This window comes from Callithrix jacchus, chromosome 9 (genome assembly GCF_049354715.1).
Source record: "Callithrix jacchus isolate 240 chromosome 9, calJac240_pri, whole genome shotgun sequence".
Taxonomy (NCBI): Eukaryota; Metazoa; Chordata; class Mammalia; order Primates; family Cebidae; genus Callithrix; species Callithrix jacchus.
Genome location: NC_133510.1, coordinates 2,426,419 through 2,446,849, shown reverse-complemented (window position 1 = coordinate 2,446,849; position 20,431 = coordinate 2,426,419). Strand labels below are relative to the sequence as shown.

At 43.4% G+C, this 20,431-nt stretch overlaps 1 protein-coding gene across 17 annotated transcripts in view; it reads right to left on the bottom strand.

The window, feature by feature from the left end:
- Nucleotides 1–20,431, bottom strand: part of PFKM (phosphofructokinase, muscle) — a 52,115-nt gene that overhangs the window by 29,020 nt on the left and 2,664 nt on the right. For 9 of the 17 annotated variants that reach the window (XM_078338197.1, XM_078338207.1, XM_078338208.1 and 6 more), the window contains one exon: nucleotides 3,625–3,717. In XM_078338197.1, coding sequence (XP_078194323.1) covers nucleotides 3,625–3,717 — 93 coding nt within the window. Of the gene's footprint in view, nucleotides 1–3,624; nucleotides 3,718–3,804; nucleotides 3,836–7,401; nucleotides 7,516–19,663; nucleotides 19,775–20,431 lie in introns of those variants that run through there. The other 8 variants (XM_078338192.1, XM_078338196.1, XM_078338194.1 and 5 more) reach the window with 4 other exon arrangements.

Genomic DNA, 20,431 nt, shown 5'->3' with positions numbered 1-20,431 from the left:
CAGGATTCTCTTCTGGATACCTGGAGTTCTAGAGTGTGGATTTGTAATTTTAGGAAAAAAGGGAAAAAATAATTCTGAAATGTATAGGTTGGAACGTTGTTTCCTGCTTCCAAGCTGAGCAAATGGCCCTGAAGAAACTCTTTCTTCATGCAGTGCTGTTGGAATACCCAGGATTAAGAAGACAAATGACTCAAAAGGTTTTCAGTACAAAAGCAAACAATAGATGCTGGACAGTGACTATCCAAATCTGCTGGGCATAAAAAATCTCACAACAGGGAAATTCTCTTCTTCTGCCTTCCTCTTACCTCAAGCTCACCAACTTCCAGAAGTCCTTCATCCTGTCTCCAAGTTGAATATATCTGAGCGTTTTCCTAGAAACCAAATTTTAGGATGCTCTTTGTACGCCGGGCACCTATGTTCCCCTCAGACCCCTAGTTCCCCAAAAATCACAAACTGGGGTATACAAATAGTTCATACTAAGGAGTCCCAGTAATTCTTAGAGCTCTCTAGCCAACCTGACTAGCCCAGTCTGGCCCCAAGCCAGTCCTGGCCAGAGTCTCCTTGGCTGTTCCATGTTGCTCTAAATAACCCTCTATGGCAGCTGCCTGACTTATTAGAAGCAGGATGAAGGATAAGATTACAGGCACCATCCAGTAGGTATTCTGGTATGCTCAGGAGGGGCTCTGGAGAACATCATAAGCACATAGCCTGGAGTCTCCAATTACAGCATATTGGAAAGAGGTTTTAGGAAGAACTGTGGTTGATGGGTCTCTACGAGACCAGACAGAAAACAATCTAATACATGACTTGATTATGACGTTTTTGAAAGCTGATACTAAAATTTCTACCTTGACTTTCATAAAATTTTTAAAAATATATGAGGAATAAACATTTGTTAGAGATGAATTGCACTTTCTAGTATATATATAAGTAAAAATTATAAACCCGAGAATAGCAATCCAGAGAGGTAAAAGAATCTGTTTGTGCAAACCTTTAAAAATAGAATAAGCCAGGTGCAGTGGCACATGGCCTGTGGTCTCAGCTACTTGAGAGGCTGAAGCAAGAGGAATGCTTCAGCCAGGAGTTCAAGTCCAGCCTGGGCAACATAGAAAGGACCTGTCCCATCTCTTAAAAAAAAAAAAAAAAAAAGTAGGATAAACAGACATTTGTAATGGCTGCCTATCTGAAGACAGAAGGCCAGAGCAGATGACTGCTGAGGTCCTTTCCAGGGGTAGAATATGCCAATGCCTAAGGCTAAAGATAGCATAGTTGTGGTGGCTGAAGTCATTCCTAAGCTGGAAAGAGAATTAGGATTTGGTATGACATCAGCCCAGCATCCCAGAGTTCTTTGTATTTGAGCTCAGGAGGTCTGATTCCTGGCCATTTTTCTACCTCAAGATATTATTAGCTTTGCTGAGCTCAGGGAACGAGAAAGCTGTGACCTCTATGGATTTTACACAGCTCAATCTCACTTTCCCATGTGACCCATAAAGCCTCTGGGGGGAAAAACAAAAAACATTTCTATGTTTCCTGCCTGGGAGAACGAGAGTCCATCTAACTCAGCTCTGGGCAGGCTGCTTCTGAATTCGAGCTTCTCCTGCAGGTGGGACCTCTCAGCTCCATTTTGAGTTTCTATTTTGCCTCCTTGCCTCCCTAGAATTTGAGTTTCTATCACTCTCAGTCCCTAGTGACATGTGGCTGTGATGTTATGGGGATTCGCAGGTGGGATATTTCCCTGGACACACTGTGCCTATCACAGACTCCCATAGGCCTTGGCTCAGCTGGACCCTTCAGAAATTAGCTTATCTACAGCTGCCTCCATGAAAGAGGGTCTTTCTCTTATAGTAATGAGTCATGGTCATCACTAGAATAAGAGGGTCTCACTGCTCAGGATCAGAAGCTGGAAGGGCTCTGCTGCTTTTATACCCAAGTTAAACTCTAGGCTGATTTTCCCGCTTTCACTCTCTAGAGCGCTCTTCTTCATGCTGTAACTGTGTATCTCACTCAGATTGTTTAGCAGGCTCTCTTTTCTCTTCCCCTAATCTAACACAGACCATTCTACCAAGGCTGCAGGATCAGTGCTCAGGCACATGTTAAAGAATTCAGTATTGGCATGGTACCGTGCCAGCAAGAAGAGAGAAGCAATAAGAGCCAGGTCTGTGCTTTCTGCAAACTCAGCTAAGGCTCTGCCTTCCTAATCTGGTCACCGTTCCTAAACTCAGACCTCCGTACCCTCCTTCCTCAGTTTCTTCATTCTAGCACTTTCTGATTCATAACCTGTAAAACAATTATAATACACACTAGTTAAAAAATAAAGTCTAGCTTTACTAATATACTAATAAGAAATATCATAAGAACAAAGGTTTTGTCAGACTTTTCACTGATATACCCCCAGTGACCATCATCCTGACTGACACACAGTAGATACTCACTAATTCATTTCTAATTAATTAATGGTACATGTATTGAGTATTTGTGATGTGCCTGCTACTAATCTAAGCACCTTACTTAAATAAAAAGTTCAGTGTCTTGAAATCTACCTTCTCCATGGAGTTTTCTCTGATTAATCCAACCAGGACCTATCATTTTATCATGTAAGTAGATTCCACTTGGTTAATGCACACTTGCTTATTTTTACTCACGTGCCTTACGTAAGAATTCCAGTTTCCTCATTAAGCCATACATTCCTAAAGGAATTCAACTTCTTCACAACATACAAGACAGGGCTCTATACAAAGTGGGCCCTTAACACAAGGTCTAGGAAAGCTTAGGGACAGTGGTGCGGAGGAGAGGAGTCTAGCTGACATCACTTTCCTTCTCTCTTTTTTCCATAATTGGCTTCATGTCCTGTACCCTTTTTAAAGAAATTCTGCCTCTTTTCAATGAATCAAAATATATCAGAAGAATCAAAGGAGAAATCGGTTTTTTTAAAAAAATCACATACCCTCCCTCTCCGACTCCGTGTTACCTACATACCTAATTTTCCTGACTCCCAGGTTTCTTAAATTCAACCTGGAAAAGGGTTTTTGCTGGCTCTGTTTTCTGCCCCCCACCTCACAGTGGACGTGTATTCATTAACTGCTGCTGTTCCTATTTGTTCAAGGACTGATGAAATGAAAGAGGAGGAAGGGCCACAGAAAATGAAGTGCCTGACTGACCCTAGTCAGTGCAGAAACTCCGCAGACATCCGAATTAATACCTGAAGACCTAGCTGGGACCCACCAAATACCAATTCTGGGTCTCCTCCCATCCCCACCATTACCAAAGTACATGAAGTTAATCCACTGACCGCCTTCTCAATAACTTTATCTCTAGTTTCTTCCCAATGCTGCCTGAGAAAACACCACTCTCTCAGGTTCCTGGGGACCAAAAGAGCCCCAGTCTTCAAAGAAACTTGGAAAGAAGTTTTGAAGATGTGGGTAAATAAAAGAAGTTTTGAAGATGTGGGTAAATAAAAGCACAGCAAATAAAATCAAATGCGCTTGGGGACTTAGGCCTCACAGAAACTTTTAGGAAAGCGCAAAATTCCAGCGAACCTAAGAAGAATAATTCTATCACATAGGCTAAGGAAGTCACTAATTCCAGGAGGCCCCCCAGCCATGTTTTTTGTCCCCTCCTCCTTACCTTGGGCATCTCCACCAGAAGTTAAGACAGCGATGGCTTTGCCAATCCCCAAGGTTTTGGCTGCATGGTGCTCTTCATGGGTCATGATCCACTCTAGAATTTAAGACAATGGTCAGTTAAGAAAGTAGGAATCAAGATGCCACTAGCCCAACAAATGGCCAGTAGACTGGCTAGAGCCACCTCAGCCAGGCTCTCCCACGACACCAAGTCTGGGCTTTGCAGCCTGAGAGCTTTGGACTGCTTTCAGAGGAGAGCCACACCCTTGTCGACTGACAAGCTGAAATGTCATGTCATCAAGCCCAAGACTACTAAGGTTCTAAATAATCCCTTCCTGATCCCTCCCACCCCAATTGGAACCTATTTGGGGAATAAAGTAAGGTCAGGGAAAAGAGAAGTTGACTGAATAGAAATGAGAAAGGGAGGAAGAAAGTTGAGTTAGCCTCAAGGATTCCTCCCTTTTCAATGAAGGGATAGGTCATTGCAGAGGGCAAGAATCAGATGAGGGCTGAGGCACTGATGACCATCAGCAGAGGAGAAGCAGAAGAACAAGGGTAGGTGGGATGATAATTAACATTAGGGTTGGGTGTTATATAATTGTGCTATTGGAAGGGGGTTAGGTGATATGAAGTTGAAACTGGAGTCTGAAGTTACAAAGGCACATCAGAGTTAGACAAACTCATGGTGCCAGTCTCAGGAGTGGGCAGAGGCTTTCTATGGCTCGTCCCTCTCAGGCTGTCACCTCCGGAGCATTTCTTGACCCTTGGCCTTTGGGTCTTGCCCCTCACGTTACTACATGCTATCAAATGAGAAGATTAACACACAATCATTGCCATATACACAGGTGTGCACATATGAGATGGGCACACCTTCATATTTTGTTCTTCAGGGATTGCTTCTCTCAAAGGAACACACAAGAGGACATACTTTTATATCCATAAAGTGTCAGTGGAATGATCACTCTCCCAGTGTTCCAGGCTAAAACCTGTTATTTTAAATTTATCTCCCTTCCTCTCAGATTCAAAACACTAACTAAATCCTATTATTCTCCCTTCTTATTATCTTCCTTTATCCATCCCCTTTCTATCCTCATTGCCATTTTCCACCTGAATTGCTTACTAGAATAGCTGGTCTCACTGTGCTTGTGTTCCTTTCTTCACTCTATTAGAGACACAAAATAAACCTTCATAGAAAGGTCAGAGGCCCCCAGGCTTCAGTGGAGATGTGTATTCATTCACAGGAACCCAAGTTTTAAGGGAAGCTTGAGCCTGCTTCTACCCTGCAGCTGGAGAACTCAGCGTAGCTGCCTACAGAGACATAGGTCACATAAACACACACATCCACACAAATAATAAAGTAATGCAATGAGACATATATGAAGACATACCTACACAAACATGCATTGTGTTAAGAGACAGAGAACATACTACATATAATCAGTGCTGACAGAGAAGGTGCCAACTTCTTGGGTTGGCATTTGAAGCTCCCACAATCTAGCCCTTGCAAACAGCTTCAGCTTCTGGTCCTACAGATTCTCTGCTCCATTGTCACCTGAACATTACTTTGCTGTTCCCACTTTTGTGCCTGGGCACACTGCGTCCCTTGTCCGGATGGGTCCCCTAGCCCTTCCCCCAGATTCACACGCCATTCCATCATTTAAGGCCAGGGATAGCTGTACCCTTGTTAAACCTTTACTGACTACCGCTGCTGAAGGAAGTCCTCTTTGGACGCCCTCTAATCACATACTGTCTGAACTGGATCATTCATTTAGCACTTAAATTCTGCTTTATGTGGCTTTTTATTTTTTGAGATAGACTCTTGTTCTGGAGTGCAGTGGCACAATCTCGGCTCACTGCAACCTCCACCTCCCAGGTTCAAGCGATTCTCCTGCCTCAGCCTCCCGAGTAGCTGGGATTACAAGCATGCACCACTGCACCAGGCTAATTTTTGTATTTTCAGTTGAGACAGGTTTTCACCGTGTTGGCCAGGCTGGTCTTGAATGCCTGATCTCAGGTGATCCGCCCGCCTAGGCCTCCCAAAGTGCTGGGATAACAGGCGTGAACCACCAAACTCAGCCTGCTTGTGTGGCATTTTAATTGCTTCTTACACACTGAAAAGATGGTTGGACTAGATCACGGGTCAGGGTACCACAGCTTGTAGGCCAAATTCAGCCTTTTTTGTGTTTTTGTATGGCAGTAAGCTGTGAAATGTTTTTATATTTTTTAGTGGTTGCAAAAAGTACTTCATGACATGTGAAAAATGTAAGTTCAAATTTCAGTGTGCAAACTACCTTCATTCATTCCCGTATTATCATGGCTGTTTTCGTGCTACAACAGCAGCATGGATATCGTGACAGAGACCCACGAGCCTACAGTCTAAAATATTTACTATCTGGCCTTCCACAGACAAAGTTTGCCAATCACTGGGCTGTGAAGTCACTTTCCCTAACTAGACTGAGAACTCCTCCTGAGCAGGGATCATGATCACTTTTAAAATTCTCCCACAGCCCACTAAAGACTTGAAAAGTCCATGTACATTACAGCACCCCAATAAATACTTGTTGAAAGCAGTAATGAACTAGTGAACTACATGAAATACAAATAAATGAAAACTAGGCCTGGATACACACCTCCATATTCTGTTTACTTCTAAAACACATTCCTGCCGGGCACGGTGGCTCAAGCCTGTAATCCCAGCACTTTGGAGGCCGAGGCAGGTGGATCACGAGGTCAAGAGATCGAGACCATCCTGGTCAACGTGGTGAAACCCCGTCTCTACTAAAAATACAAAAAATTAGCTGGGCATGGTGGTGCGTGCCTGTAATCCCAGCTACTCAGGAGGCTGAGGCAGGAGAATTGCCTAAACCCAGGAGGTGGAGGTTGCGGTGAGCCGACATCACGCCATTGCACTCCAGCCTGGGTAACAAGAGCGAAACTCCGTCTCAAAAATAAATAAATAAATAAATAAATAAAACACACTCCTATACAACTTGGACTTAAGAAATCATATAGTGACAAACAGCAAAAGGAATATAGGGACACGCGTGAATAGAGAGTCTTATTTAACTGGAATGTCCATGTCCAAATTTCTCCTGTCTTCAGAAAAGAAAGATTAAGTGACTAGGGCAAATAGGAAGGCAGAAAAAGTGGAAAGTCAAGAACAAGACATCTGGGTGCGCTGATCCCTTTCCCTCTGCTTTTTCTTCTCATTTACTCTTGGAGCTCCTGACAGGGTAGAAACCCACACAGGGCTCTTCCACCCCTGGAAGCGTCAGTGAGGGAGAAAATTCGCCATAACAAGGGGAGTTTAAGCGTGCTGACCTGTAAAAAACAGCTCATGTTCTTCTCCTGAAATCTCTAAGACAGTTATAGAGGCACAGGACACAGAAATTCATGCAGACTCCTGTACAAGCATCCCTTACAGACCCGCAATGACATGCACGTAGAGAGAAACATATTAAAACCTATCTCTAAAATCACGTGTGTCTATAAGCACGCGGCAGGGAGAAACAAGCAACATCCGAAGCGCACTGATTTGAATTGGGTGAGTGCCAGGGTAGGGTTAGGCAGTCAAGGGCAAGCCGTCCGAGCCCCACCCACCCATCCCCGATTCTGGAGGAATGCAGCTGAGCCTGCACCGGAGGGGGCTGCCCAAGGGGCGAGGATTCTTCACGACTGCCCTGCCCATCCCCCCTTGGCCCCGGCTTCCGATGCCGCACATCCTCCTCTTTTTCCCTTCTGCTCCTTTCAGCTCTCCCTACCGCCTGCTCCCAGCCCACACCTTCCTGCCTCACTCCCACTTCTCCCCCTTGCTCTCCACTCAACGGCCCCTCTTGCCTTTTAGTCTCAGCTCTCCTCCGCCGCTGCTTTCTCGCAGATTGTCCTTGGGAAAGGGGGGAGGGTGCTCGGGGAACAAGGGGAGGAGCCAGGTGGAGGAGGAAAGGCTTCCCAACCTCCACTACCAGATGCTGGCAAGAGGCTCCGCCTCCTCCTGCTTGCCTTTCTCCTCCTCTTCCTCCTCCCCCTAAGAACTCGGCTCAGCTATGGCAACGGCTTAGTTTCTTTCCTCCTCAGTCCTGGGATCCTCATACCTATGTAGAGAGCCATCAGCATCTTTATTTAATGCGAATAAGAAATCACCTCGTTGAGTCACTTGTTTGCAACAAAGACAACTTTTTTCTAGTCCAGACTGCCTAAGACATCTTGCATTCTAACATCTTCAGCCACTGGTAATAAAACCTGCCCCTCTGGCCCTATTGGACCTCGATCCGTCTTTAAGCAAACATTTATTGGGAGTCTGTGTGCTAGATTTTGTATTAGGTGCTGAGAGATTTAAAAAATAAATAAATACAGTGCCTACCTTTGAGGAACATTGAATTAGGACATCTCCTATAGAACAGCCTCGAAAACTTCCTTTACATTTACATTAGCTTTCTCAGAGAAAGTGCAGTACAGCTAGCTACTTGGAATGGAAGTGTCTAGAGGCAAGGCCCGTGGCTGTGACAGCTACTTCTCAAGCCTGCAGTGGGGAGGTATGGGGGCAGGATTCCTGCAATGAAGCAAGCATATAAATTGGGTTCCACAGCAAACAGGATCTATGATGGAAACCGGTCAGATGCTCTCAGAGCAAGAGGTGCATCCATTACTGAAGTCTCACCTTCCCTTGCTCCACCTATTCCCTTGCTTCAGTGTCTCCACAGTCAGGTCTCTTCTTGCTTTTACCACGGCCCTTCCTCTTGCTTACTTTTATCTCTACCCCTGCACATTCTGGCACAAACAATACAAATGCAAGTGACTAGGAGATAAAACCATTTGACTGCGCAAAGTGAAAGCATTTGTGCTCCAAGTCGTACCATCAAGAAAGTGGAAAGACAACCCACAGAATGGGAGAAAATATTTGCAAATCATATATCTGATGAGGGCCTGGCATCCAGAATGAAGAATTTATTTGCAACTCATTAAGAATGTAAACCAAAAATAAAATTCTAAGCCCCTCAACCAGCTGAATGGACCCCTACTTTGAGCCAAGCGTATTCCAAAGTTAATGTGAAAAACTAATTCAGACCTTGATGGAAATGGGGAGCCGGACATGCCTCATTATTCCCTCCTCCCTTTTGGAATTACTGTTAGAACAGACTCTTTAAGTCTGATAGAAACATTTACAATCTATTCTCTGAAACCTGCTACCTGGAGGCCTCATTTACCTGATAAAGCCTTGGTCTTCACAACCCCTTATCTTAACCCAGACATTCCTTTCTATTGATTCTAAGTCTTTGGACAATAACTTAACTCTTTTGACCAATTTCCAATCAGAAAATCTTTGAACCTACCTATGACTTGGAAGCCCCACTCCCTCATCCCCGCTACCAGTTGTCCCAAGACTGAATGAATTGCACATCTTACATGTATTCACTGATATCTTACATCTCCCTAAAATATGTAAAACCAACTTGTGGCCTGACCATCTTGAACACATGCTCTCAGGATCTCCTGAGGGCTGTGTCATAGGGGGCTATTGGTCATTGATATTTGGCTCAGAATAATATCTTCAAATATCTTAGTTTGACTTTATTCATTGACAATAAAAAGAAAATAACTCAATTTAAAAATGGGCAAAAGAGCTGACCAGAGAAGATATACAGGTGGCAAATAAACATGAAAAGTTGTCAGCATCATATGTCATTAGGGAACTGCAGATTAAAACAATGGGATACCACTACCCATCTATTAGAATGATTTTAAAAAAAAACCCGACAATACCAAATGCTAATGAGAATGGAACCACAGGACTTTCATTAATTGTTGTTGGGAATACACCACGGTATAGTCACCATCGAAGACGCGTGGCAGTTTCTTACAAAGCTAAATATTGTCTTACCACATGATCCAGCTATAATAGCACTCCTAAGAATTTACCTGAATGAGTTGAAAAGTATGCCCACACAAAAACCTGCACATGAATGTTTATAGAAGCATTATTCATAATTGCCAAAAGCTGAAAGCAACCAAGATATCCCTCAAAAGGGGAATAAACAAACTGTGATTCAGATATACAATGGCATATTTTTCAACAATAAAAAGAAATGACCTATCAAGCCATGAAATGACATAGTGAAACGAGCCAGTGTGAAAAGGCTGCATACTGTAGGATTCCAACTGTATGACAATCTAGAAAGCATAAAACTATGGAGACAATAAAAAATATCAGTTGTTACCTGGGGCTTGGGATACAGAAGAAGAGATGAATAGGTGGAGCACAGGGGATTTTAGGGGCACTAAAATGAATCAGTATGATGCTATAACAGACACATGACCTGCATTTGTCATGACATTATGCTTTGTGAAATTCACAGAACAAAGAGTTATCAATTATGACAAGTATACCACTTGCATTAGTGTGGTACCCTTGTCATAACTGATAACCCAGTATTTATTGGTTAAATAACCCAATATTTAACCCCAATGTAAACTATGGAACTTAGCTAATAATGATGTATAAATACTGGGTTATCAATTATGACAAGTGTACCACACTAATGGAAGATATTAATAAATAGGGAAAACTGGCCAGGCATGGTGGCTCACACCTGTAATCCCAGCACTTTTGGAGGCGCAGGCAGGTGAATTGTTAGAGCTCAGGAATTCAAGACCAGACTGGGCTACATGGTGAAACCTCATCTCTACAAAAATATAAAAAATCAGCCAAGTGTGGTGGTGCATGCCTGTAGTCCCAGCTACTTGGGAGGCTAAGGTAGGAGAATGACCTGAGCCTGAGAGGCAGAGCTTGCAATGAGCTGAGATTGTGCCACTGCACTCCAGCCTGGGCAACAGAGACCCTGTCTCATAAAAAATAAAAATATGAGCAAAGACTTGAATAGACATTTCTCTAAAGACAATATATAATGGCTAAGAAGTACAAGAAAAGAGGCTCAACATCAATAGCCATTAGGGCAATGCAAATCAAAACTACTTCATTTAAGTTAAAATACTACTTCATATCCATTAGAATGGCTATTAACAAAAAAGAAAAAAGAAAGAAAAGAAGGAAGGAAGGAGGGAGGGAGGGGTGAAGGGGGAGGGACAGAGGGAGGAAGGAAGGAAGGAGGGAAGGAAGGAAGGAAAAAGAAAAGAAGGAAGGAGGGAGGGAGGGGTGAAGAGGGAGGGACAGAGGGAGGAAGGAAGGAAGGAAGAAAGGAAGGAAGGAAGGAAGGAGGGAGGGAGGGAGGGAGGGGTGAAGAGGGAGGGACAGAGGGAGGAAGGAAGGAAGGAAGAAAGGAAGGAAGGAAGGAGGGAGGGAGGGAGGGAGGGAGGGGTGAAGAGGGAGGGACAGAGGGAGGAAGGAAGGAAGGAAGAAAGGAAGGAAGGAAGGAAGGAGGGAGGGAGGGAGGGAGGGGTGAAGAGGGAGGGACAGAGGGAGGAAGGAAGGAAGGAAGAAAGGAAGGAAGGAAGGAGGGAGGGAGGGGTGAAAAGGGAGGGACAGAGGGAGGAAGGAAGGAAGGAAGGAAGGAAGAAAAAGAAGGAGGGAAGGAGGGAAAGAAATAAAGAAAGGAGGGAGGGAGTGAAGGAGAGAGAGGAAAAAAGGAAGGAAGGAAATGAGGGAGGGAGGGAGAGAAGGGAAAGGAAGGGAGAAAAAGAAAGGAAAGTGTTAGAGAGGATGTGAATAAATTGGAACCCTTCTGCACTGCTGGTAGGAATGTAAAGTGGTGCAGCTGCAGTGGAAATTTGGCAGTTCCTCGAAATGTTAAACACAGAGTTGTCATATTAACCAGCAATTCCACTCCTAGGTACATACCTAGGAAAAATGAAAACATATATACACACAAAATCTTGTATACCAATGTTTGTAGCAACATTATTCATAATGCTGACAAAATGTGGAAAGAACCCAAAGTCCATCAACTGAAGAATGGATAAATAAACTGGCATATCCATATAATGAAAAGCGTCAAAATTTGTAAAATATTTGAATATATTTATTCTGAGCTAAATATGAATGACCAATGTCCTGTGATACAGCCCTCAGGAGATCCTGAGAACATGGTCAGGCCATAACCTTGTTTCATACATTTTAGGGAAATACAAGTCATCAATTGATACATGTAAGATGTATTTGTTTCCCTTAATTTTCTCAGCATGCAAAAATACATGTAAGATGTACATTGGTTTGGTCCAGAAAGGTGGGACAACTGGAAGCAGGGGCTTCCAGGTCCTAGGCAGATTTTCTGATTGGCAATTTGTTTAAAGAGTTGTTTTCAATAGAAAGGAATATCTGGGTTAAGATAAGGGGTTGTGGAAACTAAAATTTTACCATGCAGATGAAGCCTTCATGTATGAGGCTTCAGACAGAATAGACTGTAAATGTTTCTTATCAGACTTAAAGAGTCTGTTCTATCAGTAATTCCAAAAGGAGGAGGGAATAATGAGGCACATCCAGCTCCCCCTTCCCATGGCCTGACCTAGTTTTTTAGGTTAACTTTGGAATGCCCTAGGTTGAGAGGAGGAGTCTCTTCAGATAGTCGGGGCTTATAATTTTGTTTTTGGTTTATAAAAACATAAAAACATTATGCTAAGTAGAAGAAGCCATTCGCAAATGACTACATATCATATCATTCCATTTATATGAAATGTCCGGACAGGCAACTCTGTAGAGACAGAAAGTAGGTAGCAGTTGCCTGGGACTGGGGGAAATTGGGGAATGACTGCTAATGGGTACAGGATTTCTTCTGGGGTTAATGAAAATGTACTATTAACTTAGAGTGGTTGCAAACTGTATGAATATACTGAAAATGATTGAATTGTACACTTTATTTATTTATTTATTTAGAGATGGAGTCTAGCTCTGTCACATAGGCTGGAGTGTGATAGTGCAATCTCAGCTCACTGAAACGTCCACCTCCCGGGTTTAAGCAATTCTCCTGTTTCAGCCTCCCAAGTAGCTGGGATTACAGGTATATGTCACCATGCCAGGCTAATTTTTATGTTTAGTAAAGATGGGGTTTTACCATATTGGCCAGGCTGGACTTGAACTCCTTACCTCAAGTGACCTGCCTGCCTCAGTCTCTCAAAATGCTGGGATTACAAGCAAGAGCCACCATGCCTGACCAGAATTGGATACTTTAAATAGGTGAGTTTTATGATATTGGATTATATCTCAATGAAGACATTAAAAAACATTTGGAAACAAGAAGGCTGAAAAGTTCCTGTAGGACACTAAAATACGCTATTCCAAAATATACTTTGGCATATTTTAAGATGGCTATTCAGGGGCTGTGGACACAGGAAGGGCTCGCTAAAGCGGTCCTTTATGGGGAGATTTGCATCTATAGTGGAACTCTACATGAGTGAAATAAACAGTAGATACAAACAGGCTTTCTCTGAAGCCCCATTATTTGCTTCATTTAGATCTAAGAAAGATTAACTCATAGGAAAAAGAGACTAAAAGTCTGACACTTGTCAAGGTCTGATGGATAAACTTTTACCACAGGCTGAAATTTGAAGGGCAATCTATCCCTTTCTCTCTTTACCCACTACCAACTCCTATGTCACCATTAAAAGTGCTAAAGGCTCAAGCCTGTAGTCCCAGCACTTTGGGAGTTGAAGGTGGGAGGCTGCTTAAGCCCAGGAGTTTGAGACCAACATAGTCTATGTTAGTCAATGGGGCAACATAGTGAGACCCCACAAAAATAAATGAATAAATAAATAAATAAATAATTTGGCTGGACATGGTGACATGCACTGTAATGGGAGGGTCACTGAAGCCCAGGAGGTCAAGGCTGCAGTGAGCTGTGATTGTACCACCCTGTACTCCAGACTGGGTAACAGCAAGGCCCTGTCTCAAAAAAAAAAAAGAATAAAAGAGTATTCTTAATGAATTATTGCACTAATAAGTCTATCTTAATTAGGTGGAAGCAAGGAAATGCCACTGATTTACTCATTGCCTTATTCCAAGACACCTAATCTTTTAGATCCCTTTTTCTGTTTAGGGTCTTAAAGAAAAAGAATATTCCATGATACTTGTTAAATCACTGTAAGGGGCCAGGCGTGGTGGCTCATGCTTGTAATTCCAGCACTTTGGGAGGCCAAGGTGGGCAGATCACCTGAGGCCAGGAGTTTGAGACCAGCCTGGCCAACATGGTGAAATCCCGATTCTACTAAAAATACAAAAATTAGCTGGACGTGGTGGCGCACACCTGCAGTCCCAGCTACTCGGGAGGTTGAGGCAGGAGAATCGCTTGAACCCAGGAGACAGGGGCTGCAGTGAGCAGAGATTGCACCACTGCACTCCAGCCTGGGCAACGGAGCAAGACTCCATCTCAAAAAATAAAATAAAATCACTATAAGGAAGACTTTATTCAGGACCAATGTGATAGGGTTAGGGACCACACTGATTTTGTAGTGGAGAAGAGATTGAGTTCAACTCCAACAGCATGGGCAAGTGGAAGTTTATGGCAGGGTCAGGGTCAGTGGATGGAAATCACTAAGAGGAAGCATCAGGGGTAAGGGAGATTCTAGCTAAACCAAACAAACAGGATTCTTGCTAAAGGCAGACCAGTGCCATAACATCCTCCGGGGGCTGGGGGAGGAAGAGAAACCTGATCAGATATCAAGGATGACCATATACTGAGGACAGGGAGTGGGTTCTCAATAAACTGACTTAGCAGGGTTCTTTGCTAAAACTGGATTTTACAAGAAAGTGCAGGGATAGGTCTAGGAGAAGGTTTAGGAACCTGACTGATGTCTGGCAGAGCAGAAAATCTTTGGCAAGGGCCTGAAAAACTAACTGAGCACAAATTATGAACACCATTTCAAAGGACACCTAGGCAACACTCAGGTCAGTTAGGGGTTGGCGTCCTGGAGAAAGACAATTTTCTTTTCTTTTTTTTTTGAGACGGAATCTCCCTCTGTTACCCAGGCGGGAGTGCAGTGACACAATCTCGGCTCACTACAACCTCTGCTCCCTGGGTTCAAGTGATTCTCCTGCCTCCTGAGTAGCTGGGACTACAGGCGCATGCCACCACGCCCGGCTAACTTTTGTATTTTTAGTAGAGATGGGATTTCACTACGCTGACCAGGATAGTCTCGATATCTTGACCTTGTGATCCACCCGCCTTGGCCTCCCAAAGTGCTGGGATTGCAGGCGTGAGCCACCACGCCCGGCCAAGAAGGAGAATTTTCTCAGAAGCACTTAGGTCTTGCCTATGGTCATCTCAGTGCAATCTACAAACTGAAATGTTGTTGAGTTAAATTAGTAAAAAAAAACACAAATTGAGTAGCTGATGGAAGATATCCTTCATATTAAGAAATGGCTGTAAATGTCTTTCTGACGAGAATCTTGAGAAACTCCTTTCGTTATTAATTCATTCATACATTTAGCAAATATTTATTGAGGACTCAGGTGCCAGCCACGGTGCCAGCTACTGAGCTATACAATAAGCTCGCATGCACTTTATAATCTAGAGGGATTATCAAGTGTTTGTAGGAAGTTTACCTGTCATTGGACCTGGAATATCATTGAAAAAAAACCAGTAACCCCATTAACACTAGTAATGTATCATATTTTAATGACATCAATATATTAAGGCAGATGCAGTAAAAAGAAGCAGGACCCGGATAGTGGGACTCTGTCAGTGTTTAGTCATATCGTTTATAGGAAATATACCAGTAGACACGTTTCCAGCATTAGAAAGATGAGTGATATGATGAAACAGGGATAGTTCCTTAAAAATGGATTTTCTGCCAGGCATGGTGGCTCATGCCTGTAATCCCCGCACTGTGGGAGGCTAAGGAGGGTAGATCACGAGGTCAGGAGTTTGAGATCAGCCTGGCCAAGATGGTGAAACCCCGGCTCCATTAAAAATACAAAAATTAGGCTGGGCGTGGTGGCTCATGCCTGTAATCCCCGTACTTTGGGAGGCTGAGGCAGGCGGATCACAAGTGAGGAGATCGAGACCATCCTTGCTAACATAATGAAACCCCGTCTCTACTAAAATCATAAAAAAATTAGCTGACTATGTTGAGATTAAGGCAATCTTAATAGAGGCGGAACTCCCATTGATTTTTCTTCAGCAAGGGTCCAGCTTCTCAGATTACTACAACACAGCATATATACGGAGAGTCTTGTCTCCTGATGCACAGAGCAAATACACCTGCTTGAAGGGAGCTTGGGCCATGGACAGCAATCGTAATCTCTACCCTTCAGTGGCACTCACAATGCTGGGGCAACTGCATCCTTGTCTACATAACTCACGTAGGTGCAAGTATAAAGAATACCCAGGTACGGAGGATCAGAAGGGCAGCATGGGGCCTGGGCAATGCCGGTGATCGATGGCCTAGATGAACTGAAGAATATGATAGTACGGTCTCATCCTCCAGGGAGAAGCTGTGACATAGGAGCAAATGGGTGCAGCACCACTCCTTTGGAATGCTTCCCCATTCTCAGGTCACTAGAAGTAGGGTTGAGAGTCACCAGTTACCAAGGCAGGTTGCCCATCATCAAAGTCCTTATACACAGGAGAGGCTTTGTCTATGGGCAGTTGGATCTGCTGGATCAGAGCCCGGACCACAAAGGTGCCTGTTACCCCTGAGCATTGGTCCTAGAGGTAACTGTCCCACACTCTCACCTGTCTTGAAACACTAACCGCCTTTCTTTGCAAAGCCTAGGGGTCAGGAGATAGGGGTAAAGGGTGAAGTCTACGTGACTCACACCCTTGCTATGTCCCAGTGCAGGATCAGGTAGCTTTCTAACGCTGGGAGCTGATCCTCTATGGGCCAGACACACACATAGCCCACCTCATATAGTAAGGCAGAGCTGCTTATACCGATAGGCAAAGAGTTAGAAAAAAACAGTAGCTGCTTCCCTGCCAGGTATGACACAGGAAAAAAAGATATTCCATTTTTATTAAGGATTAGAGCACAGAATCTCCATATATAACTGCACTTAGGATCAGGCGCGGTGGCTCACTCCTGTAATCCCAGCACTTTGGGAGGCCGGCAGGCGGATCACAAGGTTAGGAGTTCGAGACCATCCTGGCCAATATGGTGAAACTCTGTCTCTGCTAAAAATACAAACATGGCCAGGCACGGTGGCTCACGCCTATAATCCCAGCATTTTGGGAGGCCGAGGCGGGTGGATCACGAGGTCAAGAGATCGAGACCATCCTGGTCAACATGGTGAAACCCCGTCTCTACTAAAAATACAAAAATTAGCTGGGCATGGTGGCGCGTGCCTGTAATCCCAGCTACTCGGGAGGCTGAGGCAGGAGAATTGCCTGAACCCAGGAGGCGGAGGTTGCGGTGAGCCGAGATCGTGACTGCACTCCAGCCTGGTGACAGACTGAGGCTCCATCTCAAAAAACAAAAGCAAAAACAAAAAAACCCTGCACTCAGAACAAGGAGAAGAACAACCTGGAGGGAGCCCCGGTTAATTTTTCAGGCTGGCAGAAGCAGAAGAACATCAGGCCAGGGGTTTTGTACGTTTGGACACAGTAGCTCTGTGCTCATTTCTGCTATTTGATGACACGAGTTCCTCACAACTTCACTGGTGCCCTATAGTGATGCATTGACTAGGGGTGAGAAATGGAGCAAGGCAGGGGCAGCCATCTTATTAGAGCAGAAAACCACCCCGTTTCCTCTCCAATCCATCCTCCACCCAGGAGACAAAAAGATGTTTTAAAACGCAATATGATCCTATCATTCTTCAGTGGTTTCCCGGAGCACAAGTGCCCATAAGACTTAGAAGGCACTGCACGATCCGGCTCTTACACCACCTGTATTGTTCTCTCTCCATCATCAAGTCACATTGGCCCATTCCACCCCTTCGCATTTCACAGCCTGTTGTCCCCTTTTCTGGAAAGCTCTTCTCTCTTTGCCTGGCTATTGCATATTCATCCTTCAGGCCTTCCTGAGAAAGGTTTTTCTGACTTCTCAGGCCATATTACATCCCGTTTTATCCTCTGAAACATGGTGTTATTTTCCTTCATTGTACTAGCACCGTTCTGCTTATATAACCATGTGTGATTGTGTGATGACTGCCTTAGTCCCACAAGACTATACACTTCATGAGAGCAAAGTACCTGTTTTATTTACTACTTTATTCCCAGTGCCAAGCATAGCACCTGAGACAGTATGTGCTCAACAAATTTTCTTGGAAGGAAGTGAAAGAAGGAATAAGAGTAGGAGGGAAAAAGGAAAGGAAGAAGGAAAGGACGGGGAAGGAAGGAAGCAAGGAGGCAGGCAGAAGAGGAGGAATGGAAGGTTTATTGGGGCTGGGAAAATGTTGGATTTCTTTTCTTTAGTGGGAAATCTGAAAGAGTTAAGAGTGGCCATTTACCTGAGCCACACAGACCCCAGGGTTTAAAGGCAGAAGTTGAACATCAGAATTTTGTTCATGAGACAATACTGAGTTCAAACCACAGAAGCAGGTCCAAATGGTCATCAGAGCACAGGGAGTCTGAGGTGGGTATTAGGTACATCAGAGCAAAAGGAGAATGAGAAAAGCAGAAAAGATGAGGGCAAATAAGAAATCATCTGTACAAATTCAAGAAACAGCAGGAAAAAGCCACCAGCTGGGTTTATTTCTTGCTGCTTTCCACGCAGGAGCAAAGGAAGTCTGATTAAAGGGATGTAGACAACACACAGTTGTCTGTGTGTAAGGAAGAAAAGAAAAAAGGGGCTGGGCGCGGTGGCTCAAGCCTGTAATCCCAGCACTTTGGGAGGCCGAGGCAGGTGGATCATGAGGTCAAGAGATCGAGACCGTCCTGGTCAACTTGGTGAAACCCCGTCTCTACTAAAAATACAAAAAATTAGCTGGGCATGGTGGTGCGAGCCTGTAATCCCAGCTACTCGGGAGGCTGAGGCAGGAGAATTGCCTGAACACAGGAGGTGGAGGTTGCGGTGAGCCAAGATGGCGCCATTGCACTCCAGCCTGGGTAACAAGAGCGAAACTCTGTCTCAAAGGAAAAAAGAAAGAAAAGAAAAACTAAAAAAGGAAGGAGGAAGGAAGGGAGGGAGGGAGAAAAGGAGGGGCTAGCTGTGAGCCAGTCAGCTCACTCTTCTCTACATCTCTATGGCATCTTATTTTGAACCAATTCAACATTTTGAACCAAAGTTATTAAGTTCTTAAGTTACACATTATTCCATATTCTCTAATCCTCCTTAATCATAAGCTCCTGGGGAACAGCAAAAGTGTCTAGTTCATTTTCTCATTTCCTATGGAGTCCAGTCCCAACAATTTCAAATACAAGTGCTCAAAAATATGGCTAAATACTATATATATATATATTTCATAAGTGTCGGGAGTTGTTACTTTAATGAAATTATTAACTTTTTGAGGAAAACCTTTTAGTCCTGAAAATACAAGGGAGTTGAGCTAAATAATGTGTAAGACATTTCCAAACAGCAAGCTCTTGTGGCAATGGCGAGGATATGTCTTATACATATGTTTTATAACCTATCATTTCTAATACTGGGCAAATAGTGGGAACTCAATAAAGTTTTGCAGTAAATGGACTCCAATATAGATGTATTTAAGTTGAAAAGAAACTTACAGATGTGTTTCTGAAGCGTCACATAAATTGCTTGTGAATTAAACATTACTTAGAGCATACATGAGAAACCTATTAAATGTTTCCTAAGATGAAAAATTTTTTACAATATTTAGAATCATTTTGTAAAATCACAACTCATTTAGTCAATTTTTTTAAGTTTCATATTTTATATACCAAGGATGCTGACAATAGAATAAACCGGAATGGTAGTTTACAGTTACGAGCCAATTGATTAAATATTGACAAAATTAAGTTATTCTTCATAGAGAGAAGTGTCCACTGTTTCCCAAAGGATCCCTAACTCTCTCACTTCTTCCTTTCCCTCCCCATCCCTCTTTCTCTCTCTCTGTTTCACATACACAGAGACTTTCCCTCCTGGGTCTTAACTTATATTTCAGCTTTGGTAGATTTACCTTGATTTATAATACTATGTATACAACTTTCACTTTCCCATATTCCTTTCCACATTTCTCTCCCTTGTTTACCCACACGCCTCACCAGTTTTAAAAATAGGTATGCTTCCCACGGTGTCTGGATCATCCGTAGTGTCTAGACTCTTCAAGGTATCTGTCTTTGGTATGAATGTGCTGGAAGTTGAAGCTTCCCCAGCTGAGAAGCAATAGCTTTAGGTCACTCTCAAGGTGAGTTGCAGGGAAGGGAGTGTTCCTTACTCTCTTTCATTTTCCCTATGACTCTCAGTTCTCCAGGGCTTTCTTTCCAAAAATCCAGTGAAAAAATCAGAGAAGTGATGACTGTTCTCAACAACTCTCTTACCTCAAAAATATTCTATTCCCTTGATATAAATGGCGGAAAAGCAGAACATATAACTAGATGCTTTGAGGTGGGGTGGATAAGAAGGCCATTTTTCCTTTGGACTTGTTTTATCTTATAGTTTCGGAGTGTCAGTTATAATGACAATAAAGATTCTCACAGATTAGCCCACACTAATCTGTGAGAATGTTGTTAAAGTAATTTACAAAACAACACAGAAATCAATGACCAGCTAATGGGATCAATTTTGTTCCCCGTCAACTCTCAAGTCCTCCTTATCTGCCTGGCATCTAACACAACAAACTAGGCCAAAATCTTACCTATACTTACACATGGAAAAGACATGACTTAGTGATCAATATTTTATCAAAGTGAGAATGTGATAAACAAGGTCAGCTGACTCCTAAAATCCATATTTACATTAGAAAGCCTCACAACCTGTATTGAGACTTCTTGTGAGAGAACCCATTCTCTCACTAGAGTATGATCAGGAGA